Below are 26,504 nucleotides of genomic sequence, written 5' to 3' on the forward strand. Positions count from 1 at the left end.
GTACAGTTTGTATTCCCAGATTACAATGGAAATAAATATAAATTAATAACAGAAGGTAACTAGAAATTTTCCAAATACTTGCAAACTAACAGCTAAATAATCTATGGAGCAAAGGGAGAGTCTCAAGGGAAACGTTTTATAAATACATTGAACAGAGTGAAAATGAAGTCACAATATATCAAAATATGTAGGACACAGTTAACACAGTTTTGAGAGGAATTTTTATGTAGTAGTCTGTGCTCGTAAGATAGAAAAAGAAGAGCAAGGCAAACCCAAAACAAAAAGAAGGAAGAAAATAAATATAGGAAATAAATTGAAAAAAGAAAAGCTATAGGGTAAATCAGTGAAACAAAGAGCTAGTTGTTTGAAAAAAATCAATAAAATTGGTAAGTCTCTAGCAAGACTGACAAAGAAAAAAAAGACACAAATTACTAATATCAGGAATGAAACAGGGAATATAACTACAGACTCTGAAGACGTCAAAAGTATAATAATGAAATACCATGTTTGCTACCAACTAAGCCCACGGTGCTCCTTTCCCCGTGGGAGTCTAGTGTGCAATACTGCAGACAGCAGCCTCCTCCGTAGTTTTTGCAGCCTGCTGCCTGTATGGGTTGCTCTAAGGCAGTTTTCATCCCAATCCCAAAGAAAGGCAATGCCAAAGAATGCTCAGACTACCACACAATTGCACTCATCTCACATGCTAGTAAAGTAATGCTCAAAATTCTCCAAGCCGGGCTTCAGCAAATATGTGAACCATGAACTTCCTGATGTTCAAGCTGGTTTTAGAAAAGGCAGAGGAACCAGAGATCAAATTGCCAACATCCACTGGATCATGGAAAAAGCAAGAGAGTTCCAGAAAAACATCTATTTCTGCTTTATTGACTATGCCAAAGCCTTTGACTGTGTGGATCACAAGAAACTGTGGAAAATTCTGAAAGAGATGGCAATACCAGACCATCTGATCTGCCTCTTGAGAAATTTGTATGCAGGTCAGGGAGCAACAGTTAGAACTGGACATGGAACAACAGACTGGTTCCAAATAGGAAAAGGAGTACATCAAGGCTGTATATTGTCACCCTGCTTATTTAACTTATATGCAGAGTACATCATGAGAAACGCTGGGCTGGAAGAAGCACAAGCTGGAATCAAGACTGCCGGGAGAAATATCAATAACCTCAGCTATGCAGATGACACCACCCTTATGGCAGAAAGTGAAGAGGAACTCAAAAGCCTCTTGAAGAAAGTGAAAGTGGAGAGTGAAAAAGTTGGCTTAAAGCTCAACATTCAGAAAACAAAGATCATGGCATCCGGTCCCATCACTTCATGGGAAATAGATGGGGAAACAGTGGAAACAGTGTCAGACTTTATTTTTGGGGGCTCCAAAATCACTGCAAATGGTGACTGCAGCCATGAAATTAAAAGACGCTTACTCCTTGGAAGGAAAGTTATGACCAACCTAGATAGCATATTCAAAAGCAGAGACATTACTTTGCCAACAAAGGTCCGTCTAGTCAAGGCTATGGTTTTTCCTGTGGTCATGTATGGATGTGAGAGTTGGACTGTGAAGAAGGCTGAGCGCCAAAGAATTGATGCTTTTGAACTGTGGTGTTAGAGAAGACTCTTGAGAGTCCCTTGGACTGCAAGGAGATCCAACCAGTCCATTCTGAAGATCAGCCCTGGGATTTCTTTGGAGGGAATGATGCTGAAGCTGAAACTCCAGTACTTTGGCCACCTCATGTGAAGAGTTGACTCATTGGAAAAGACTCTGACGCCTGGAGGGATTGAGGGCAGGAGGAGAAGGGGATGACAGAGGATGAGATGGCTGGATGGCATCACTGACTCGATGGACGTGAGTCTGGGTGAACTCCGGGAGTTGGTGATGGACAGGGAGGTCTGGCGTGCTGCGATTCGTGGGGTCGCAAAGAGTCGGACACGACTGAGCGACTGAACTGAACTGAACTGAAGGGACCCTGCAGACAGCCCTTTCCAGTGGACATTCACGTCTAGTATGCTGTCCCCAATCTAGGCTCCAGACAAATATATTCAGTGCCTCTGGAAAGCCCCAGGGCACAGTGGCCAGAGTCCACATTGGCCAAGTCATAATGTCCACCCACAACAAGCTGCAGAATAAACAGCATGTGATTATAGCCCTTCACAGGGCCAAGTTCAAGTTCCCAGGCTGCCAGAAGATCCACATCTCCGAGATGTGGGGATTGACCAAGTTTACTATAGATGAATTTGAAGACACAGTGACAGAAAAGCAGCTCATCCCAGATAGCTGTGTGGCTAAATACATCCTAATCATGGCCCCCGGACAAATGGCAGGCTCTGCACTCATGACAGCCTTGGCACTGTCCCCTCCTTACTCATGCCCACCAATAAATCCTACTTTCCTGTCAAAAAGCCATAAAAATCATAATAATGATAACTAAATACTATGAACAACTCTATATACAAATTCGACAACATAGAGGAAATGGACCAATTCCTCAAAAAACACAAACTACCACAACTCACAAGTCCCTTGGACTGCAAGGAGATCCAACCAGTCCATCCTAAAGGAAATCAGTCCTGAATATTCATTGGAAGGACTGATGTTGAAGCTGAAACGCCAATACTTTGGCCACGCGATGCGAAGAACTGACTCAGTTGCAAAGACTCTGATGCTGGGAAAGATTGAAGGCAGGAGGAAAAGGGGACGACAGAGGATGAGATGATTGGGTGGCATCACTGACTCAATGGTCATGAGTTTGAGTAAACTCCAGGAGTTGGTGATGGACAGGGAGGCCTGGTGTGTTGCAGTCCCTGGGGTCGCAAAGAGTTGGACACGACTGACCGACTGAACTGAACTGAACCACAACTTGCTCAATATGAAATAGATGATTTGAACAGCGCCAGGTAAGGAAACTGAATTTATAATTTAAAGAACACCCACAAAACAAATTTCCAGGCCCAAACAACTTCACTGGAGAATTACACCAAATGCTTAAAGAAGAATTAACATCAATTCCACACGCTGCTGTTGTTCCATCTTTAAGTAGTGTCCAACTCTTTGCGACCCCATGGACTGCAGCACGACCAGCCTCCCTGTCCCTCACTATCTTCTGGAGTTTGCCCAAGTTCATATCCATTGAACTGGTGAGGCCATTCAACCATCTCAGCCTCTTCCTTTTACCTTCAGTCTTTCCCAGCATCTGGGTCTTTTCCAATGAGCCTGCTGTTTGCATCAGGTGGCCAAAGTATTGGAGCCTCAGCTTCAGCATCAGTCCTTCCGATGATTATTCAGGGTTGATTTCCTTTAGGACTGACTGGTTTAATCTGCTTGCTGTCCAGGGATTATGAAGAGTCTTCTCCAGGCCAACAATTTGAAAGCATCAATTCTTCAGCACTCAGCCTTCTTTATGGTTCAACTCTCATATCCATACATGATTACTGGAAAGACCATAGCTTTGACTATATGGATGTTTGTCAGTAAAAGTGATGCCTTTGCTTTTTAATATGCTGTCTCGGTTTGCCATAGTTTTCTTTCCAAGAAGCAAGGGTCTAATAATTTAATGGCTGCAGTCACCATGTACATTGATTTTAGAGCCCAAGAAGAGAAAATATGTCACTGCTTCCACTTTTTCTCCTTCCATTTGCCATGAAGTGATGGGACCAGATGCCATGATCTTTGTTTTTTGAATGTTGAGTTTTAAGCCAGCTTTTTCACTCTCCTCTTTCACCCTCATCAAGAGGCTCTTTAGTTCCTCTTTGCTTTCTGCTATTAGAGTGGTGTCATATGCATATCTGAGGTTGTTGATTTTTCTCCCAGAAATCTTGATTCCAGCTTGTGTGTCATTCAGCCCAGCATTTCGCATGATGTACTCTGCGTACAAGTTACATAAGCAGGGTGACAATATACAGCCTTGATGTACTTCTTTCCCAATTTTGAACCAGTACATTGTTCCATGTCCAGTTCTAACTGTTGCTTCTTGATCTCCATACAGGTTTCTCAGCAGGCAGGTAAGGTGGTCTGGTAATCCTACCTCTTTAAGAATGTTCCAGCTTTATGTGATGCACACAATCAAAGGCTTTCAAGTAATTAATGAAACAGAAACAGATGTTTTTCTGGAATTCCCTTGCTTTCTCTATGATCCAGCGAATGTTGGCAATTTGATCTCTGGTTCCTCTGCCTTTTCTAAACCCAGCTTGTACATGTAGAAGTTCTCAATTCAAGTACTGCTGAAGCCTAGCTTGAAGGATTTTGAGCACGTCCAGGATCCTCAGAAATACACCTCTGTGTTTCCAGACTCTTCTATTGCTCCAGATAGAGCTGGGAGCGGGGGGTGGGGACAGGAGGGTAGTTCATGAGGCCACAGTCAGCAAGGGCAGCTGGGAACGGTAGCTGCCCACAGGAAAGAAGCCATATAGGCAGGACTCTTTTTTTTTTTTTTTTTCAGACTTCATTGATTTTTTGACCCAGGCCCATGGCAGTGAAAGTGCTGAGTCCTAACCACTGGAGCACCTGGGAATTGTGAAGACTTTATTATTACTTTATTTAGCTAGTTAGGTTTTGGCCACGCTGCAAGGCATGCAGGATCTTTAGTTCCCTGACCAGGGATCAAACCGGTGTCCCTTGCAGTGGAAGCAGAGTCTTAACCATTGGACTGCCAGGGAAGTCCCACGACTCATTTTTAAGGGACACCCTACACTGCCTCAGGCCCCATTTCTAGGCTGATTGATGCCTGAGGACACTTATAGCCAGAGTCAGGCAGAGGGCTGGGGTGGGTGGGTTGAGGGGCCACACTCACGCAGGCCCTGCGTTTGACTCTCGAGGAGAGAAACTGTCCCAGCCCACATCTCTCTTTCAGACGCAATCTGTGTCCTGCCCAGAAGAGATCCCAGAATCACCTATCTGCCCCCTATTTGATCAACGGAGACATGCAGTTTCCGCAACATGACTCTCCCTGCGCATCGCAACCGGGCTGAGGACTTACATCTTCAGACTCTCAAAGTGTTGTGTTTTTTTTTTAACCTAATGCTGTAGATTTCCTGCTAAAGTCTAAGAGCTTCCTTTTTCCTTTGTCCTCAAACTTTCAAAGAACATTGTTTTCATCAACAAATCTTCAAATCATGTGCCCAAATTTAAAAAAAAAAGAAAAAAGAGGCTCAAAGGGTGCTTTCACTTCCTGTGTGGAGGCTGCCTGCCCTGAACTGTGCCGAGTGGAAAACAGGCCACCCTTGGGAGGCCATGAATATTCATCACCTCACTGCGCATTCACTAAGCAGCACCGGGACAGAAAAGTACTTTCAGCGAGTTTATGCTCTAATATGCTCCATGAAGACAGCCTGTTCTTACTTGTAGAAAAGATCATTTTCGAAAACGATAGTGAGGTCGGTCTTCTATGAGCAGCTTTGAAAGCCCTGTGGCTTACAGTAGCAAAACAATCCCTTCTCCAAAACAAACAAGGCTTTCCTTTGTATGTCCAAGGAGAGGAAGGACCAGAGCTAAGGCAAATTCTAAGACGTCCACCGGCCCTGAATGCTGACCTAACTAGAGCCGTCACCCCCCACCCCCAACCCCCACACCCAAAAGCAGGTTATAAAGGAACGGGACCTGTCAGGCAGTGTTGGCCTGATCCTCAGGTTCCAGCCTGAGACCTAAATCCTGAGGATGGGCCCCATCCCAGAGTGAGCTGGGGCAGAGCTCTAACCCAGTGATGATCAGATATTGCCAGGGCCTTGCTTGACTCTCCAGAAGCTAGTCAACATCTATGAAGAGCCTGACTGGGAAAAATCCAGAAGACCCCATTAATGTCTGAGGACAGGGAGAAACATACAAGCATAAAACCTGCTGCCACAAACACCTATGCATTGTGATTATGAAATGCAATGGTTTTTCTGTAAGCCCAAGTCACTCCAACATGCTTAGCTTTTGGTGTAAAACTTACCGTGTTTGTACGGTCTCAGTCCAAACATAAAGTCAACATGTCTCCTCTCTTTTTTTCTCCCCCTCCCCTCTGCCCTGCTCCTTCCCCCACCCCACCCTGTCTTCCCTCAAGACTCATGGAAAATCCATTTTACCATTAAGTGAAAGATGAACTAACGGTGGATGAAATGGACAAGTGAGTGCAGTGAAAGTTGCTCAGTCGTGTCCGACTCTTTGTGACCCCATGGACTATACAGTCCGTGGAATTCTCCAGGCCAGAATATTTGAGTGGGCAGCCTTTCCCTTCTCCAGGGGATCTTCCCAACCCAGGGATAGAACCCAGGTCTCCTGCATTGCAGGCGGATTCTTTACCAGCTGAGCCACAAGGGAAGCCCAAGAATACTGGAGTGGGGACAAAAGGATGAAATAAAATGTTTTAGAATGGAGTGCAGAATTTTCAACAAACTCTTTAAGACATAACTATTCTTCCTTGACTTGGATTCGATTCTTGGGTGGGGAAGATCCCTTGGACAAGGAAACAGCAATGCACTCCAGCATTCTTGCCTAGAAAATTCCATGGGCTGTGGTCCATGGGGTCGCAAGTAGAGCTGGACACGACTTAGCAACTAAATAACAGCAACCACATCCTTATTTCACTTGAAAACACTGGGACCTAAGGAGGTGACCTGATGTGGCAGCCAGGCCACCCCTGCTGGATCCTGCTGGCTGACAGAGGCTTAGACAAAGTGGAAATGGCGACCAAGAGGGAAAGCTGCCCAGCAGCTGGTGGGGCCAAGCTTCCAGGCCTCATGAACCCAGGGAAGACCTGGGCCTTCGCTGTGGTTAAGAATCTTCCGTGGAACTTCCCTGCTCATCCGGGGGTTAAGACTTTGCCTTCCAACGGAGGGGGTGCGCATCTGCTCCCTGGAGAGGGAACTAAGATCCCACGGGCCAACAGGCCACAACAGAAAACAGAAACAACGCTGTAACAAATGTAAGGCTTCAAAAATCGTCCACACCCTGCGCTGCCCTGGTGGCTCAGTGGTAAGCAATTCGTCTGCCAATGCAAGTGACACGGGTTCCATCCCTGATCCGGGAGGATCCCACATGCAGAGGAGCAACTAAAGCCGTGCACCAAAACTATTTAGCCTGAGCTCTAGAGCCCAGGAGCCATAATTACTGAAGCCCATGCACCCTAGAGCTCATGCTCTGCAACAAGAGAAGCCATCGCAACGAGCAGCCCACGCACCAAAACTAGAGAGTAGCCCCCACTTGCCGCCTCTCAGTGTAGGAGACGTAAAAGATTAGAGTTCCATCCCTTGGTCGGAGGGATCCCCTGGAGGCGGGCATAGCAACCCACTCCAGTATTCTTGCCTGGAGAATCCCATAGACAGAGCCATCTGGCTGGCGCACAGAGTCAGACAGGACTGAAGTGATTTAGCATGTGCACCCACACAGCAATTAGAGAAAAAGCCCGAACAGCAATGAAGGAAGACCCAACACAGTCAAAAATAAATAAATACAATTATTTTTTTTAATGGTCCATAAAAAAAAAATCTTCCATACAGTTCAACAGCCTCATTTCAAAGAAAACTACGGCCCAGGAGGGAGAAAGTGCTGGCTGGTAGGTACCCTGAGTATTCTTGCTCTCCAAAACGGGCTGCAAGATCTTCCTGTCCGGTAGCATTTCAGCATTTTAGCTGGAGGCAGCAGGGCTGGAACCAGGAACAAGATAGAGAACAAGTTCCCTCTGGGTCAAGGGTTAGCAAATGCCCAGAGTGTGGGAGGCAGAGGAGTCTGGGCCTTTCCTGGGGTGCCTGGGGGCTTGCTCACACCTGCCACTAGGCAGGACACACCTGGAAACCAGGAGCACACCTGGGGCTCCTTGCCCGACCCATCTGCCACAAGACCACCTGCTCGCGCCCACCCAGGCACAGGCAAAGAGCACCGCCCAAGAAACAGCTTCATTTTGTAGCCACTGCAGCCGGAAGCCTGCATTTGGCAAACCTAGTTTTAGCTGGAAAAAAGGAAAGGAATTATCTGGATGTTTATACTCAAACAACCAAAAAAAAAAAAAAGTAACCAAAACAAAACCACACCCACTTTAGAGTAGAGTGGTGTGGGAAACACCGAGCAGGAACTGGACTTCATTTTTATACCTTCCTGAGAGGCACATGACGGGAAGCTATTCCCGGACCAAGTTAAGCCTGAATTCAAGGAGTGAGGGTCATGGGGGGGCAGGAAGGAGAGCAGTCAGGACAGGTCCTGCCTTGTCTGAGGTAACAAGTGTGGGTTCTGTTCGCAGAAATACCAGGAAACAGTCCCAGGGACGGGGAGCCTGGTGGGCTGCCGTCTATGGGGTCGCATAGAGTCGGACATGACTGAAGCAACGTAGCAGCAACAGTCTTACAGAGCAAGGAATTCTGCGCTCCAGAATGGACCCCCCCACAGCCCTCCACCAAAGAGCTATGACCAGTTGGCGGGGGGTGGCGCCCACAGATCTGACCTCGTATTTCAGGTTTCACTTTAGGACACATTTCAGTAAGAAAAGGGGAAACTTTCCCCCCATTACTTTTTGTTTAAGAAAAACAATTACCACAAAATTTGAGTTCAGAAGGGAGGGAGCTTGGGTAACAATGGCTAATAGTTTGAGAGCTTTTACCACATGACATTGGCGCCTTTATCCTCCCGAGGGTTCCACGAATAACGAAGAGTTGCACTAGACCCGTGAGGGAACTGAGGTCCTGAGAGTTAGTCACTGCACCCAGGGCTCCCCAGAGGCCAGCCAGGCAGGACAGGAAGCCCAGCCCATTTGGTCACTCAGCCCCTGTTAACATTTTCATTCCAATCCCTTGAAGCACACAGGTTTAATAATAACCTGCTTTTTTTTTCACGTTTTATAATAATTAACTCCCTGCTGAGATGCATTTCCCCCCACCCCCACCCCCACTCTGAGCCCTGTGTTTCGAGTTAAGATTAAAGTAGTAACAACACGCCAAAGTCAAGACACTCGGGGCCACAACGACCTGGGAATTAGGCAATCTGCTCTGGACAAGGAGCTGTTAAACTGTATCTTTAACATGAAAAATTGGCTTTTAATTTTAAGTCAAGAGACTATAAAAAATGTTAATTTTGCTCTATTGGCCTTAATACAGTCCACAAATCTACCATAACCTTTCTAGTAATGAAATCATTTTGGCATAACAGTGAAATGAAAAATTGTTTTCTAGCAACCAAGCCCCAAGCACAAGGGCCTGGGAGCTGTGGCAATTGTTTCTGGAAAAGCCAGAAGGGAGAAAGAAGAGGGAGGAAGACACAGCAAGACCCACAGAGGCCTTGATCTTTGCAGATACTGAGCAAATACTACCCAGTGCAGATACTTCCCTAGTGGCTCAGTAGTTAAAAAATCCACCTGCCCATACAGAAGACGAGGGTTCGATCCCTGGGTCATGGAGATCCCCTAGAGAAGGAAATGGCAATCCACTTCAGTATTCTTGCCAGGAAATCCCATGGACAGAGGAGCTTGGCATGCTACAATCCATGGGGTCAAAAAAGAGTAGGATATGACTTAGCGACTAAACAACAGCAGATACTGAGCACCTGAAATGAGCACCCTGCTTGGAAAACAGAGAGGAACCCATCAGACGGTGGTAGAGTTATTTAATAGAGTGTGTGTGTAAGTATGGCAGAGGTGGCAGTGAGCGAAGGCCTCTTCAGGAGAGCAACTGAGCTAGCGTTTTCTTGGGGAAGAGATTTTAGCCAGAGGGAACTTCCACAAAAAAAGAGGCAAAAAGACCTTTGTGGCTGGAGCGGCAAGAACTGAAACTGAAAATGAGTCAAAGAGGAGAGGTAGGACCCCAGCCCTTACCAACCTTGGTGCCGAAAGGGAGGCCACCCAGTCCAAATCAACCTCAAAAGTCTCATTTTGGCCACTACGCAGAAAGTGGCGGATTGGCATGTGCTCATTTCTAGGTGGGGGAACCCATTTAAAGCAAGGCTCAGCCTCTCTAACTGGTGGTGTGTTATCAATTCACTGGCACTGTTTATAACCAACTCTGACTGGCAACCCACTGACCCTGCTCCTAGGATTACTTGGAAGTTATTTTTAAAAATAAGATTGAAACAATAGTTATCATTGTGAAAAATAATAGTATTCCATTCATCACATTGGCTTCCCTGGTAGCTCAGTGGTAAAGAATCCACCTGCCAGAGTAAGAAATGCAGGTTCAATCCCAGTGTCAAAGATCCCCTGGAGAAGGAAATGGCAACCCACTCCAATATTCTTGCCTGGAAAATTCCATGGACAGAGGAGCCTGACGCGCTTCAGTCCATGCGGTTGCAAAGAGTCAGACACGGCTGAGCGACTGAGCATACACACATGCACACACAGAATCATCACTCTAAGGAAGCAGATCAGAAACTTTTGAAAAGTTATTTAGTTTTGAAATGTGACCTGCTTCCTTTCCCAAAGCATTTGAGTCCATTGATACAAAGCCCATGGGCAACTAGATAGCTTAAAGTTCTTTCTGGGATAATGTTTACAGTATATTGAAATACGGTGACAGCTTCAGTTTGGGAGAGAAACCGTAACACTGAAGAGTTTTAAAGCCCAATTAAGGACTTCCCTTGACTAGACGGACCTTTGTTGGCAAAGTAATGTCCCTGCTTTTGAATATGCTATCTAGGTTGGACATAACTTGCCTTCCAAGGAGTAAGTGTCTTTTAATTTCATAGCTGCAGTGACCATCTGCAGTGATTTTGGAGCCCCCCAAAATAAAGTCTGACACTGTTTCCACTGTTTCCCCATCTATTTCCCATGAAGTGATGGGACCGGATGCCATGATCTTTGTTTTCTGAATGTTGAGCTTTAAGCCAACTTTTTCACTCTCCACTTTCACTTTCTTCAAGAGGCTTTTGAGTTCCTCTTCACTTTCTGCCATAAGGGTGGTGTCATCTGCATAGCTGAGGTTATTGATATTTCTCCTGGCAATCTTGATTCCAGCTTGTGTTTCTTCCAGTCCAGCGTTTCTCATGATGTACTCTGCACAGAAGTTAAATAAGCAGGGTGACAATATACAGCCTTGATGTACTCCTTTTCCTATTTGGACCCAGTCTATTGTTCCATGTCCAGTTCTAACTGTTGCTTCCTGACCTGCATACAGATTTCTCAAGAGGCAGGTCAGGTGGTCTGGTATTGCCATCTCTTTCAGAATTTTCCACAGTTTCTTGTGATCCACACAGTCAAAGGCTTTGGCATAGTCAATAAAGCAGAAATAGATGTTTTTCTGGAACTCTCTTGCTTTTTCCATGATCCAGCGGATGTTGGCAATTTGATCTCTGGTTCCTCTGCCTTTTCTAAAACGAGCTTGAACATCAGGAAGTTCACGGTTCACATATTGCTGAAGTGTGGCTTGGAGAATTTTGAGCATTACTTTACTAGCAGTGAGATGAGTGCAATTGTGCGGTAGTTTGAGCATTCTTTGGCATTGCCTTTCTTTGGGATCGGAATGAAAACTCACCTTTTCCAGTCCTGTGGCCACTGCTAAGTTTTCCAAATGTGCTGGCATATTGAGTGCAGCACTTTCACAGCATCATCTTTCAGGATTTGAAATAGCTCAACTGGAATTCCATCACCTCCACTAGCTTTGTTTGTAGTGATGCTTTCTAAAGTTCACTTGACTTCACATTCCAGGATGTCTGGCTCTAGGTCAGTGATCACAGCATCATGATTATCTGGGTCATGAAGATCTTTTTTGTACAGTTCTTCTGTGTATTCTTGCCACCTCTTCTTGATATCTTCTGCTTCTGTTAGGTCCATACCATTTCTGTCCTTTATCGAGCCCATCTTTGCTCTGAGTGCTGAAGAATTGATGCTTTTGAACTGTGGTGTTGGAGAAGACTCCTGAGAGTCCCTTGGACTGCAAGGAGATCCAACCAGTCCATTTTGAAGGAGATCAGCCCTGGGATTTCTTTGGAAGGAATGATGCTAAAGCTGAAACTCCAGTACTTTGGCCACCTCATGCGAAGAGTTGACTCATTGGAAAAGACTCTGATGCTGCGAGGGATTGAGGGCAGGAGGAGAAGGGGACGACAGAGGATGAGATGGCTGGATGGCATCACTGACTCGATGGACGTGAGTCTGAGTGAACTCCGGGAGTTGGTGATGGACAGAGAAGCCTGGCATGCTGCGAATCATGGGTTTGGGAAGAGTCGGACACGACTGAGCGACTGAACTGAACTGAACTGAAGGACTTCCCTGCTGGTCCAGTGATATCCACCTTGCAAGGCAGGGGACTTGGGTTCGGTCCCTGGTCGGTTAACTAAGATCCCACAGGCCTCCCAGCAACTAAGCCTGGACCCCAACTAGAGAGTCCATATGCTGCAACGAAAGATCCTGCGTGATGCAACAAAGATCCCGAATGCCGAAACTAAGACTTGATGAAGCCAAATAAGTAATGAAAAAAAGAAAAAAGTGAGATTAAAAGAAAAAAAGCCCAATTAGTTCTAAGGGTTTCATTAAGGGCAAGCATAGCCTCATCACTGGTTAGGTCCTTGTAATGCCTTCATTTTATCCACTTCTGCATTTTTTAAAACTTATTTTAAATTGAAGGATAGTTGCTTTACAATATTGGTTTGATTTTTGCCATACATCAACATGAATTAGCCACTGGTATACATGTCTCTGCTCCCTCTTGAACCTCCCTCCCTCCCACCCCATCGCACCCCTCTAGGTTGTCACAAAGCCCCAGTTTGAGCTCCCTGAGTCATAGAGCAAATTCCCACTGGCTCTCTGTTTCACATGTGGTAGTGTGTGTGCCTCCATGCTCCTCTGTCCATTCATCTCATCCTCTCGGGCCTCCCCCCAGCCCTGGGCCACAAGTCTGTTCTCTGTGTCTCTGTCTCCATTGCTGCCCTGCAAATACCACCATAAATCATAGCAAGATCCACTTCTGTATTTTCATCCTCCAGCTTCTCCTGGGCCTCTAGAGCTACCCTTTGCTGATTTGTTGCTCATTGGCACCCCCATCAGAGACGGAACAGAAAGGACTGGAGAGCCCAGAAATGCCCCTGGTTCAGCAGTTTCAGTTCTGTGTGTTTATCTTTGTGGGAGGGTGTTTGTGGGTACGGGGTGGGGGTAAGGAGAAGGGAAGATTTCAGGGTTAAAGTGATGTGTAAATTGTAATTATCCATTCCCCTACAGTGTAGAGTCTATGCACACATTCATAATCTGTCTCTCCTGGCTCTGCTGTCTGGTGAGTAAACCACTTAGAGCCACAACATGCAGTACGAAAATCCTAAAACTAGACAAGGAATCCAATTTCCATCTTCGGCACCCTTGAGTGTGGAAAAGTGTTAGTTACTCAATCATGTCCGACTCTTTGCAGCCACATGGACTGCAGCCCGCCATGCTCCTCTGTCAATGGAACTCTTCAGGCAAGAATACTGGAGTGGATAGCCATACCTTTCTCCAGGGGATCTTCCTGACCCAGGGCATCGAACCTAGCTCTCCCACACTGTGGGCAAATTCTTTACCATCTGAGCCAACAGGTCCGCTCTCATTCAGCCAGTGAGAATCCCATTCTTTGAACTTTTCACAAAATGAAACACTGTCAGACATCTCACAGGTAAATTCAAGATTAAAAAACAAAAGGTAGGAGAAGAAAAACTGCAGAAACTTCTCATTCTTCCAGTTGGGTGGATTTTAACAGACTTTTAAGATTATCTGCTTAAAGTAATTATCAGCTACAGAGGGTTTATTATTATTATTAATGCTTTAAAAAACGTAGAAAAAGAAAAACACTCCATTTAAAAAACATCTTCCCCAAAACTACTGCTTCTGTTACTTTTCCCATAATTTTCACCACATTCACTACATCCAAGACTATTTATGGCCAGCCTTCCCTGGTAGCAAAATATAACAGATTATGAAAAATGGATCTAGCAGAAATGCTGAGGAATTTCTGAGGGTTTGGGGGGGTGGCTGGGGTAAAGAATAGAATTGTTTTCATTCTTTGCTTGGTTTACTCTCTGGATGTTTGCTTCAAATTGCTACATTGCCTCAAATTATAAATTGTATGTGTAATTTAATGTGTAGAAAGAGGTTGCAGCTGCTTAAGAATTTCTGATTTGAGCAACTGAGCTTTCCAATGAAATTCTCACAGGAAAAATTCTGAAGTAAACTGCTTAAGTATAATTGAAGTTGTCAGGTACTCTTCAAAAACACCTTTGACCACAATAGGTTTATATAAAAGCTAAACCTTTAAGCTAAGGAAAAATGCTTGATGTGTGTTTATTCAGCATGCTGCTGCTGCTGCTGCTAAGTCACTTCAGTCATGTCCGACTCTGTGCGACCCCATAGACGGCAGCCCACCAGGCTCCTCCATCCCTGCGATTCTCCAGGCAAGAACACTGGAGTGGGTTGCCATTTCCTTCTCCAATGCATGAAAAGTGAAAAGTGAAAATGAAGTCGTTCAGTCGTGTCCGACCCTCAGCGACCCCATGGACTGCAGCCTTCCAGGAGCTCTGTCCATGGGATTTTCCAGGCAAGAGTACTGGAGTGGGGTACCATTGCCTTCAGCATAAAGCCTGGTTAAGTTTCTTCCAGCTTCCTTAAGAAATACTTCAGAGGTTAAACTTCTAACCCGTTCGTTAATCAGCGACCCTCCGAACAAACTGCGGATACAGAATGGAACCATGAAACCTGCCTTCCTGTGCCTCCACTTACCAATCCAGTATCTTATGTTGGAATGCCTAGCAGTGCAGACGGAGAAGGCAATGGCACCCCACTCCAGTACTCTTGCCTGGAAAATCCCATGGACGGAGGAGCCTGGTAGGCTGCAGGCCATGGGGTCTCACAGAGTAGGACACGACTGAAGTGACTTAGCAGCAGCAGCAGCAGCAGCGCAGAGGTAATACGCCTAGACGCTGACCAAGCACGTTAGATCCTGTTCAGCAATAATAGGGGTAAAAACAGCGCGTCCTCTTTTTCTGGCCCCCCACCCACTCACAGGGCGTCGCTGCTAAAGTAGCCCCTGAAGGCCCGGGGGTTCGGGGGGGCAGCCCGACTAGTCCCTCCCGATCACGCTTTGGCCTTGGTGCATCGCTGCACCGGGACTGCGACCTCAACTCCCGCAGCCTGCGGGTCTCTAGTCCCCCAGAGTGGAGATGGGGTCTGCCTGCGGCTCCCAGAACTCCCGCCAGCAACTGGGGTCCAACCACACAGCCACTTCCAGTGAAAAGTTTTTGTGGCGCATTTCCCTCCGCCGAAAATTTTAGGACTTGCAGCGCAACCGGCCGAGCTCGGTTTCCCTCTCCGCGGTCGCTGTGGGCCCTCGGCGCCCGCTCCTCCCCGGCTCCGCCGGGACGCGCGCCCACTACCCAGCCAGGATGCCAGGACGGTGGGTACGCGGGAGCCCTGCACCTCAGCACCTGGCCCCTCTGGGGCGGGGGGAGGGGTCTGCAAGCTTGCCAGCAGCCGGGTGCGCCCCGATTGGCGCGCTCCCTCCTTGGAGCTCCCAGGCTCTGGGCGAATCCCCAGCCCCTTGCACTCACCTCGCGTCCAGAGCGCGGAGAGGAAGAGCCACGGCAGGAACAGCAGCACAGCCCGCCCCATACCGAGATCGCAGGTCTGAAAAGTCTCTTCGGACCGACGGATAGATGGACGTCCGGAACCTGCCGCGTCGCCGGCCTAGAGCGAGCGAAAACAGCCCAGTCCCGGAGACCCCAGCAACCCGCTCCGAAGGCGCAGAGCGGAGCCGCGGTCGAAGGCGCCGAGAGCCGGAGCGGGGCGGACGGGGGGCCGAGTCTGAGCCGACCCAGCCAGTCGGGGAGGGGAGGGGGCGGGAAGGCGGCGGGGAGAGGCGGGCGGCGGAGGGGGTGGAAAGGGGGCCGGACCCAAGGGGCGGAGAGGGGCGGGCCGCGGGGTGGGGTTGAGCCTGGGCGCGGGGGCGGGGGTTGAAAGCTAGGGGAGGGAGGTGAGGACCGTAAAGTGGAGGAGTGACTGGAGGTCTGGGGAGGAGAAAGTGCCCCCGGCCTCCCGGGGATCCAGATGTCCGACGAGTGCAGGTAGGAGGGACAGAGAGTAAGTTGGGGAGGAGCGTAGGGTGCCCGAGGCTGCCAGCAGACTTAAGACAAGGTGCCTGCGGCTTGGAGGCTGAGGCAGTCCCGCAATCGCGGCTCAGCAGACATAAAACCCAGGCAGCAACTCTCCCAGAGGCAGAGGCCACCTTGGCTGCGCTCCCGGCCGAGCGCCTTCCCGGGCCGAAGGTGTGAGGCAGTCCTGGAGTCTCAGAGCTCACCGCCTCCCGGGACGAACGTTTTGCTGTGCCCCCTTGTGGAGTCCAAGAGAGGAGATGCTCGTGGAGGGCGATGAACACCTACGAAGTGGGAAGAGGCGCCCCCCCACCCCCACCCCCCAGCGAAAAAAGTGTGGCGGGGCCAAGAGGGCAGTCGCAGAGAAAGTTAACCGTGAAAGAAATGTCAGCCACTTGTACTAATAACTGAAAGGATAACTTAACATTTTATATATAGATATGCACGCATACCGGTGGTGCCAGTGCAGGAGAGGTAAGAGACATGAGTTCGATCCCCGGGTGGGGAAGATCTCCCGGAGGCGGGCATGGCAACCCACACCCTTGTATGGGTTGTATTCTTGCCTGGAGAATCCCCATGGACAGAGAAGCCTGGCAGGTTACAGTCCATGGGGTCGCTTAGGGTCACACAGAGTCGGACGCGGCTGAAGCAACTCAGCATGCACCCACACACACGCATACATACTATCTTTAAGGCAACATCTTTAGAATTAATGTATTTTAATGAGATCCTTTGACAACATGAATCAATAATGCCATTCCTCTGCTAAAAACCGGACAGTGATTCCCACTTTCTCTCTGCATGAAAGCCAGAGTCCTGCCTTGTGGCCTACAGGGGAATACATGACCTGATCCCCTCTCCTCTCTGACCTCATCTCCTTACTCCACTTCCATTTATGCTGCTTTCTGGTCCAGAGTCCCTGACCCCAGTCGGGCTGGTCAAGTGGGCTAGATTTGGCTGTAAGGAGGCAACCAGTCCAAATGGATTTAGATCCATTGTTACTTAACTGACAGCAAAATCAGCATGATGTCAGCTACTGGCATCCCTAGTCCCATAGGATGACACCCAGCCAGAGGGGTGGACATGAGCAGTGGGTAGCTTCCCTGATGAGCAGCCAACTCTAAAGTACAGCCGAGCAGTTTCATTGATTTTCACAGGTGACTGCTGCTGTGTTGTTGGGTGCGGGGAGGGGGGCCTGGTGAGGAGGGGTGGAAACTCACTCACATGCCCAGCTGAAAGTCTGGAGAAGGAAGAGAAACAGGCGGGCTGTGAGATAGGGATATGAAAATGCCTCCAACCTCTGCTCACCAGCCTCACCTCCCCCTGCCCCAGGAGGAATCATGGGACAGTTTCCCAAGACCTGGGTAGAATTGAGTCAAGCCTCACCTGCACACCTACATGGAGATGTGCAGGGTTGCCAGGGCATCTCAGCAGACCCCTGTTCTCCTGCGGTGTTCTTGCTGCTGCTCATATACACCAGACTCTCTTCCATCCCAGGGTTTTGCACCAACTGTTTCCTCTGCTTGGAATGCTCTTCTGATAAACTCACACCCTCTTAGTTAATTCTCCGCCTTCAAGTCTTTGCTATGCCTCACATTCTTGACGAGGCTTTTGTTGTTGTTCAGTCGCTAAGCCAGGTCTAACTCTTTGCAACCCCATGGACTGCAGCATGCCAGACTTCCCTGTCCTTCACTATCTCATGGAGTTTGCTCAGACTTATGTCCATTGAGTTGGTGATGCCATCCAACCATCTCATCCTCTGCCACTCTCTTCTCCTCTTGCCTTCAGTCTTTCTTAGCATCAGGGTCTTTTCCAATGAGTTGGCTCTTCACATCAGGTGGCCAAGCTATTAGAGCTTCAGCTTCAGCATCCATCATTCCAATGAATATTCAGGGTTGATTTCCTTTAGGATTGATGGGTTTCATCTCCTTACAGTCCAAGGGACTCTCAAGAGTCTTCTCCATCACCACAATTTGAAAGTATCAATTCTTTGGCGCTCAGCCTTCTTTATGGTCCACCTCTCACATTTATACATGACTCCTGGAAAAACCATAGGTCTGACTATATGGACCTTTGTTGGCTGAGTGATGACTTTGCTTTTTAATACACTGTTGATGAGTAGGCTTACCTAGTATAAAACTGTCTAGTTATCTATTCCTGTGTGATATACCACCCCAGACACAGCATGGGTAAATCACAGCTGCTGTGTTAGATTCACAGATTGTGTGGGTAAGAGATTTAGACAGGGTACAAAGAAGATGGGTTGTCTTACCTCTTCCATCTCTGCTGAAATATTGGGTTCAATGACTGCGGACTAGAAACATCTGGAACAGGGATCAGCAAACTATAGCTGGTGGGCCTCTTGCCTGTGTTTGCAAATCAGGATTATTGGAACACAGCCATGCAGTGTGTGTTATTCATGGCTGCTCCTGTGCTGTCACAGCAGAGTCAAATAGCTGCGACAGAGATCAGAGGCCACAAGGCCACGTGATCTGGCCCTTTACAGAAGTTGGTCAATCCCTGATCCTCACATAGCGGGTACTTACACTGCAATGACTCTAAAGTCCAGGGCTGCAGATCAGACCATCTAAATGAGGCTTCCCTACGATGGCCTAGGTGTAGTTGGAAGTCCTACAAGGAAACTCTAGGCTCCAAGAGTGACCATTCCTTCCAGTGACCAAGATAGGAGCTGCATAGCCTTTCAAAACCTAGCCTCAGAGGTCACCTGACTCCACTAAGCCAGACTCTCTGGGTGGATGGTGGATACAGTCACAACCCCACCCTCCTGGGAAAGAGCCATAACCCCCACCTCTTGATGATGGAAGTGTCAGAGGAGTTGTTTTAAAACTTCCACAGACATCAACACTAGCTAAAATGTAGGTTACTGACTATCATATTTTTTTTTTTCTAATTTTTTTGCTGTGCCACGTGGCATGCAGGATCTTAGTTCCCCAAGCAGACTGAGCTCATGCCTCCTGCAGTGGGAGCTGCTGCTGCTGCTGCTAAGTCGCTTCAGTCGTGTCTGACTCTGTGCGACCCCATAGACGGCAGCCCACCAGGCTCCGCCATCCCTGGGATTCTCCAGGCAAGAACACTGGAGTGGGTTGCCATTTCCTTCTCCAGTGCATCAAAGTGAAAAGTGAAAGTGAAGTTGCTCAGTCATGTCCAACTTGTCGCTACCCCATGGACTGCAGCCTACCAGGCTCCTCCGTCCATGGGATTTTCCAGGCAAGAGTGCTGGAGTGGGTTGCCATCACCTTCTCTGTGGCAGTGGGAACACAGTATCTTAACCACTGAACCACCAGGGAAGTTCTGATTCTACCATTTTAATTTTATACTTGCCATGCCTCTGAATGTTATTGAATGTTAATGTCCTAATTATAAAGATATGTGATGGGAAATGTTAGTTTTTTAAAAAATAGATCCCATATTATACAACTATTTTCATCCTTATAGGATGTAGCCCAAAAGGCTACCTTTGTGCAACTTTAGCAGGGTGACACCAACCTGGAACTCATACTCCAGTGTCCACACTCTCTCCTATATCTGGTGGGGCTCTGCACATTGCAAGGTGGAGCCCCTACTTTTATTATGTAAGAAAGAACATGGCCCATAGCAGTGTTCATCCAGGGGCCGGGGAAGACAGCTCCTGCTGAGTCAAGTGTAGAAGGGCTGTGTCTTACATTAAGTGGCACTGTGAACAGTCTGGTCATCAAGCATGTTCAGGATATCAGCAATGAGGTACAAGACTAACAACTGAGGTCCTCAGGGGAGCAGGCCAAACTGCACATGAAAAATGTAAAGACGGCCCTAGTGTATTTGTTTGTTTGTTTTATTAAAATATAGTTGATTTGCAAAATTGTCTTCATTTTTGCTGTAAAGTGACTCAATTATGCACATATATATTCTCTTTCATATTCTTTTCCATTATAGCTTATCACAGGATACTGAATATAGTTCAATATGGGCTATACAGTAGGACTCTGTTGTTTGTATCTCCTATATACAATATTTGTATCTATTAATCCCAAACTCCCAATCCTTCCCTTCCCCCACCCTCACTCCGCCTTGGCAGCCATAAGTCTGTTCTGTGAGTTTGTTTCTGTTCACAGGTATGTTCGTTTGTTTTAGATTTTAGATTCTACCTATAAGTGATATGATATGGTATTTGTCTTTCTCTTTCCAGCTTGCTTCACTTAGTGTGGTCATCTCTAGGCCCATCCATGGTCCTCAAATGGCATTGTTTCATTCTTTTAAATGACTGAGTCATATTGCAGTGTGTGTATGTACCACAGCTTCTCAATCCGTTCATCTGTCAGAGAACATTTAGGTTGTTTCCGTGTCTTGGCCGTTGTGAACAGTGCTTCAATGAACACAGGCGTGCATATATCATTTTGAATTACCTTTTGTCTGGGTCTATGCCCAGGAGTGGACTTGCTGGATCAGTGGCCCTACTCTAAAGCCACACCCTCCCTCTGTCGGCCGACCCATCTACACAGACGACCCCCTCACCCCCTCAGCCTTGTCCCCAACTGGGGCCTGTAACTGACTTTCCACTCCTGCCTTCAGTCTGCCACATGGACCCCCAATTCAAGCTAGTCTCCTCCCATTCACTTTAACACGGTGGAGACTGCCCAGTATCTAGGGATCTGGCTTGCTGGAGGCATACTCTGTGAATGATGGTGTGCCGAGAAACAGTCTCAAACTGGTTTCAGTGCCAGAGAGGCATTCATTCACTCATGATTTCACAAAAATCTACTAAGCGTGTGCTCACATCAAGGTATAAGACGAGCACCTAGAGTGTGTCACTGAGCTAATGCACATTACCTCCATCAGGAAGCCCCAGTCTCATTGACCCAAATGCCAGTCAAGAACCACTTTGGTTCTCACTTGTCCAGCAGCCAGTCCATGGTCCTCCCATCACAGCACCCTGGCTTTTCTTTGCTGAACCTGCCTTCTGCACTCACATCCCTCTTACCCCTAAGCCCAGAGGTGGGGTTGTCCTTGATGCCTGAAGACCATTCTCTGCCCTTCTTTCCAGAGTCTCAGGATTTGAGTCTCATATCATCAGACCTGGCTGCTGAGGTCACTACAGACCCCTAGGTCTCTCCTCTTGTTCCTTGAAGATTTCAGTATTTGCATCATTGGTGCTCCCTTCATGCTAGCCCTGTCATAATTCTTAGTGGTTTCAGTACTATTAATACATAAATGACATTGCAGCATGACAGAGGCTAAGCCCCTTGACTTCTTCTCCCCCATGTCGTGTGTTGAGCAACATGTTGAAAATACATATAAGGGCCAAGTTCTTGAAGTTTGCTGAGGAACTGACATGGTGCCTGTAAGAAAGTCCACTCAGAACACCCCACCTCTTAGGGGAAGCACCAGTCTCGGGTAGTTTCTTGGGCAATGTAGGTGGTGCATGGAAGATCCTCCAGTCAGTGTACTGAGCAGCATGCTGGGGCATAGGTGTAAAGTTCTTGGGGGACCATGCTTCAGGTGAAACAATCCATTTGGAATACTGCCTTGAACATAAGTGCACTGATATAACTAAGTGGTGGTTAAACAGGAATCCAGTTGCTAAAAAGACTCACCAGATCCAGCTCCTACAGTTTGTTACAGAAACAGGACACAAAAAACAACAGCAGTTAAGTTAATATCCGTCACAGTTAATGGTTGTTTTACTGTAATGATTCCAGAGAGACCAGGCACAGGATCCTTTGTCCACCCTTTCTGGAAGATGTGTGGCCAGATGCACTCCCTCTTTTGGATCAGGAACCATTGGGAACACCTCGGAACCAGGGATCCCCAAAGAGAAGTTCAGCTGAGGATTTTTACATGCCCGGGGTCCCTTAGGCATACTCCCACGGCATAACTGGCTTCAACAGCAGCTCCATCTAGCTGTCACACCGATGCATGGACATGTTCGCTCAGTCGTGTCCGACTCTGCCACCCCCATGGACTATAGCCTGCCAGGCTCCTCCACCCATGAGATTTTACAGGCAAGAATACTGGAGTGGGTTGCCATTTCCTTCTCCAGGGGATCTTCCAACCCAGGGATTGAACCCAGGTCTCCCGCACTGCAGGCAGACTCTACCATCTGAGCCACCAGGAAAGCCCTGGGGTCTTACTGAGACCATGTGCAAATCCTGTAACTCATTGTTTATTGTTTTGTTCTTTATTTAAACAATTTTTTAAAATTATAGTTGATATACAATGTTGTGTTAGTTTCAAATGTACTGCACAGTGACTCAGTTATACACAAACCACACACATGTATTCTTTTGCAGATTCTTTTCTGTTATAGGTCATTAGAAGATATTGGGTATAGCTCCTTGTGTTGGACAAGTAGGTCCTTGTATCTCACTGTTTTCAATAAACAGCACTGACAAGCTGGTACAAATCTCCCTGAACCTCCTTGATCCCACAAATCAACATGAATAATCAGTAGGCTTCATGCCCTGACCAGGAGCCAGGGCCATGAAGAAACTTTAGCAGAATAGCTCAGGTTAATTCCAGGCCCTCCCGGAACAATGGCTTCCATAGTCATTGCAAAACGGCACAAGGAAAAGTTACCGTTCAGTGTTGTGAACACAATGGCGGAATAAAAGTGTTTCCTCTTCTGGTTTCGGGAACTCCTTGCCATGAAAATTCACTCCATAGGCAAAACAAAAACAACAATAACAACAGCAATGAGCCACCCATACTGGAAGTAAAATGGTCAGACTCAGAAAAGGGATGGTGGTGTTTAAAGATGTCCCTCTAGAGACTCCCCTGGCAGTCCAGTGGTTAAGACTCCGCACTTTCACTGTTGGGGGGCACAGGTTCATCCCTGATCAGGGAACTAAGATCCTGCATGCTATGTGGTGCGGCAAACAAACAAACAAAATCCTTAAAAGAACTGATTTTTTTTTAAAAGCACTGTTCCCATCCAAAAATAAATTAAATGAAAAGTCCTGTGTTTTAGGAAACTCTAGTCCTGAGAAAACATCATAGGCTGAGGCCATGGAGAGGAATCTTGAGGAGAATTTATGAGCAGACAAGGGAACACTCAGGGGGAAGAGCTGGGTAAATCCTTTCAGTGACTGTATTCATAGACTGGACAATAAGCAGCATAGGACACTCTTTGTGGACTGTGTTCCCTAAAAAATAGAGCTGGAGGCAAATTTGATGAGTGCTGATGCTTTAGCCCAAGAGAGAGAATAAAGGCAAGGGAAAATGGAGCAGGGACGGATAAGAAGCATTGCATTGGCCACTGCCAAAAACTCAGCTGACTGCTTGGCAGGCATGCCTGCTCGGCCACAAGGACGTCTCCTGGCAGGCTGTGCAGAGAAGCCACGCTGTAGAATAGTCTGGCAGAGGGAAAAGGACGGGGTTCACTTCTTTGGTTCCTATCTGCCTTCTTTCTGCTGATCAAAATTTGCTCTCTGGTGGCTCAGACTGTGAAGAATCTGCCTGCAGTGCAGGAGACACGGGTTAGATCCCTGGGTGGGGAAGATCCCTTGGAGAAGGGAATGGTTACCCACTCCAGTATTCTTGCCTGGGAAATCCCAAGGACAGAGGAGTGTGGTGGAATACAGCCTATGGGGTTGCAAAGAATTGGACACGACTGAGTGACCAACGGTGACACACTAAATTTGCTCTCTACGTTTTTGGGTTTATGTCTTTAGCCCCTTCAGAAGACAACTCACACACCTTGTGAAGAGGCACTTCCTCCAAGTCTGGCAGTGGCAGGAGAATCCAGGGCCCCAGGGAGTGTGACTTTGGCCTGATGACACAGTGAAGCCAGGGGAGAAGGCCTTGTGACTGGTGGTGGGGACCACAGGGCTGGTGGAAATAGGGCTCATGTAGCATCAGGCCATGGTGGTGGTTGAGGTGGGACAATAGCAGATGGTGGCACTCAGAGACTTCCTGTTGGAGTAAAGCCTTCTGAAAAAAGGCATTTGAACTAAACTCTAAAGGTCGACATTTCAAATAAAGAGATGAGAATGAACCAATATACCAAGGCCCCAAGGTTAAGGTGTGTCTGGAGACTCTAAGGAGAGAATTTTAGTGAAGGCACAGACGTTTCAGGCAACTTTATATTTCTGCATAAAGTATTTGAACTTTATTTCTTAGGCCTATTGGGGCTTCCCCGGTGGCTCAGAGGTTAAATCATCTTCCCACAATGCGGGAGACCTGGGTTCGATCCCTGGGTCGGGAAGATCCCCTGGAGAAGGAAATGGCAACCCACTTCAGTATTCTTGCCTGAAGAATCCCATGGAGGGAGGAGCCTGGTGGGCTACAGTCCACGGGGTCGCAAAGAGTCAGACACGACTGAGCGAGTGACTTAACTTCTTAGGCCTATTAGTCCTTTAAACCTAGCAATGCCACACAGTGAGATTACAGCTCAAGAAAGTTGTTGTTTTCACAAGCCTGCTATTCTACAGTTAATTCCATAGACAGGGAGGAAGGGGTGAAGCAGAGGTTTTTAACTTGGGCCTATGAATCGCTTGGGGATGTTCTGTGAAGCTCAGATATTAGGAGCAATGTTTTCATTGAGGACCTCTGGAGAAGGGGATAACAGAGGAGGAAATGGTTGGATGGCATCACCGACTCAATGGACATGAGTTTGAGCAAGCTCCAGGAGATGATGAAGGATACGGAAGCAGGGCGTGCTGCAGTCCGTGGGGTTGCAAAAAGTTGGATACGACTGAATGCTTGAACAACCATCAGTTCAGTTCAGTTCAGTTCAGTTGCTCAGTCGTGTCCAACTCTTTGAAACTCCATGAATTGCAGAACAACCATACTTTTCATCAACTTTTCAAAGGGTCCAGACGTCGGAAGGGTTAAAGTGCATTGGTAGAGGGTAAAATCAGTAGACTCCCCACCCTTCCTCAAGCCTGGAGGCATATACCTCCCATTTGGGGGTCAGGAGAGGAGAGGGAAACTGGCCAGAAAATCTTATTTTTCATAGTTAGGAGGCAGGTCAGGTTCGTATTGACATGACGTGGAGAACTGGACACCAGGAAGGTCCTATTCCAGCACAGACCCTAGCAGAGGTAGTCTTGCTTTGGGTCACAGCGGCTACACTACAGAAGGTGCCTGTGCTTAGTCGTTCATTAGCATCCGACTCTTTGCGACCCCATGGATTGGAGCCTGCCAGACTTCCCTGTCCATAGATTTTCCAGGCAAGAATACTGGAGTGGGTTGCCATTTCCTTCTCCAGGGATCTTCCCGAGCCAGGGATCGAACCCGTTTCTCATGTGTTTCCTGCATTGCAGGCGGATTTTTCACCCACAGAGCCTTCGGCAGCCCAAAGCATCCTTCCCGCAACTGCGCAGGCGCTACAGCCGCAGGCTCGCCGCGCTCCTGCCGAAGCCCCACCCCGGCGCGAGGCACGACGGGAAAGTCAAGATGGACGCGACCATTTGAACGTCTCGGGTGAGAGGTTCTCCCGCACGCCTTCCTGTTGTTAGCAGTCTTGTCCACAGCTGCTGCCCAGTCTTCCTCCGGAACAGGGGAGGGAGAGGGAATGAGAAGCTGCAGTGGCCGAGGAGTCACCGTGACCATCCCCGCCGCTACTCTTGGGCCCTCTCGGTCCCCTTGCCTCCGGAGAGCAGCCGGGGCTCGCCGCGCCTGACGCGTCCCGAGTCACACAGGTGTGGTCCCCGGTCCGCCACGCCTGGTGGCTCATCGCGTATCCCGTGGTCTTAACACTCGTCCCAAGGCCTACCCGCTCCCTGATAGGGAGGGCTGGGAGCTCGGGACGGTTCCTGAGCGCGCGCTGGAGCCATGGGGACCCCAGTTTGCGGGCTGTGCTTTCCGGCGTGCATCTCTCTGTTACGCTCCGCGCCGGCTTCTTTGCTGAGCTCAGCGCGAAAGGGGTCTCAGCTTCCATGGGGGTCTCAACTTCTAGGTCGGCCCCTTGCCCTCTTTAAACGAAGTTCTGAGGCTCAAGCTCTTAGCCTGATGGATTCTTCTGACTCTAGAGGGGCCGGGGAAGTTCTGCGTTTTTGCAGAGGCTCAAACTGTCTTGTGTGTGCACTTGAATTTAGTCGAATTTACTCTTGAAGCAGCTTTGTGGTTACCTCTGGCAGGGTAGTTTTTATTGCTATTAAGCAAGGCTGATATCTTGATTTATAGCGTATCAGTTTAATACAGTATTTTCATCTGTAGCTCTTTATGTTGCCTCCCCTGATAAGTAAAAACACGTAAAAAATTGAGATTGCAAAAGTATTAAATATGTTCTCGTAAATAATACATAAATATTGTACTGTGAAAATAACTGTATAATGAATAGTTTTGTAATTTTCTAAGTTTTAATAGAATAACGTTCCAAAATTGCAAAACTGAAGTAGGATAAACTCTCCGGTCAGTTCTTTAACGTTTGTTATTCTGTTGATAGGCAGACCAAGTGAATTTTGTTGTTTTCTTGTAAGTTTTATAAGGTACTGTTTCAGTTATATCCCAAGTTCAAGTGTTCTCAGTTCTGAATTTTAGCGGAGAAAAATAAGTGTTTTGA

General features: G+C 47.6%; 2 protein-coding genes and 1 non-coding gene across 8 annotated transcripts in view; 2 read left to right on the forward strand and 1 right to left on the reverse strand.

Moving 5' to 3' along the window:
- Window positions 1-15,749, reverse strand: part of MERTK (MER proto-oncogene, tyrosine kinase) — a 137,517-nt gene extending 121,768 nt beyond the window's left edge. Inside the window, exon 1 of the mRNA XM_019969605.2 lies at window positions 15,464-15,749. Coding sequence (XP_019825164.2) covers window positions 15,464-15,524 — 61 coding nt within the window. The 5' untranslated portion in view covers window positions 15,525-15,749. The remainder of the gene's footprint in view (window positions 1-15,463) is intronic.
- Window positions 508-637, forward strand: LOC139185993 (small nucleolar RNA SNORA70). Its single transcript, XR_011569571.1, has one exon. It is a non-coding gene; the product is annotated as a small nucleolar RNA SNORA70 (small nucleolar RNA).
- A 164-nt stretch (window positions 15,750-15,913) lies between the features above and the next one.
- ANAPC1 (anaphase promoting complex subunit 1) overlaps window positions 15,914-26,504 on the forward strand; it is a 108,726-nt gene continuing 98,135 nt past the window's right edge. For 2 of the 6 annotated variants that reach the window (XR_011569175.1, XM_019969609.2), the window contains exon 1: window positions 25,264-25,641. The gene's annotated coding sequence lies outside the window, so the exon portion shown is untranslated. Of the gene's footprint in view, window positions 15,977-25,263; window positions 25,642-26,504 lie in introns of those variants that run through there. The other 4 variants (XM_019969606.2, XM_019969608.2, XR_011569176.1 and 1 more) reach the window with 3 other exon arrangements.

Source organism: Bos indicus, chromosome 11 (genome assembly GCF_029378745.1).
Source record: "Bos indicus isolate NIAB-ARS_2022 breed Sahiwal x Tharparkar chromosome 11, NIAB-ARS_B.indTharparkar_mat_pri_1.0, whole genome shotgun sequence".
Lineage (NCBI taxonomy): Eukaryota > Metazoa > Chordata > Mammalia > Artiodactyla > Bovidae > Bos > Bos indicus.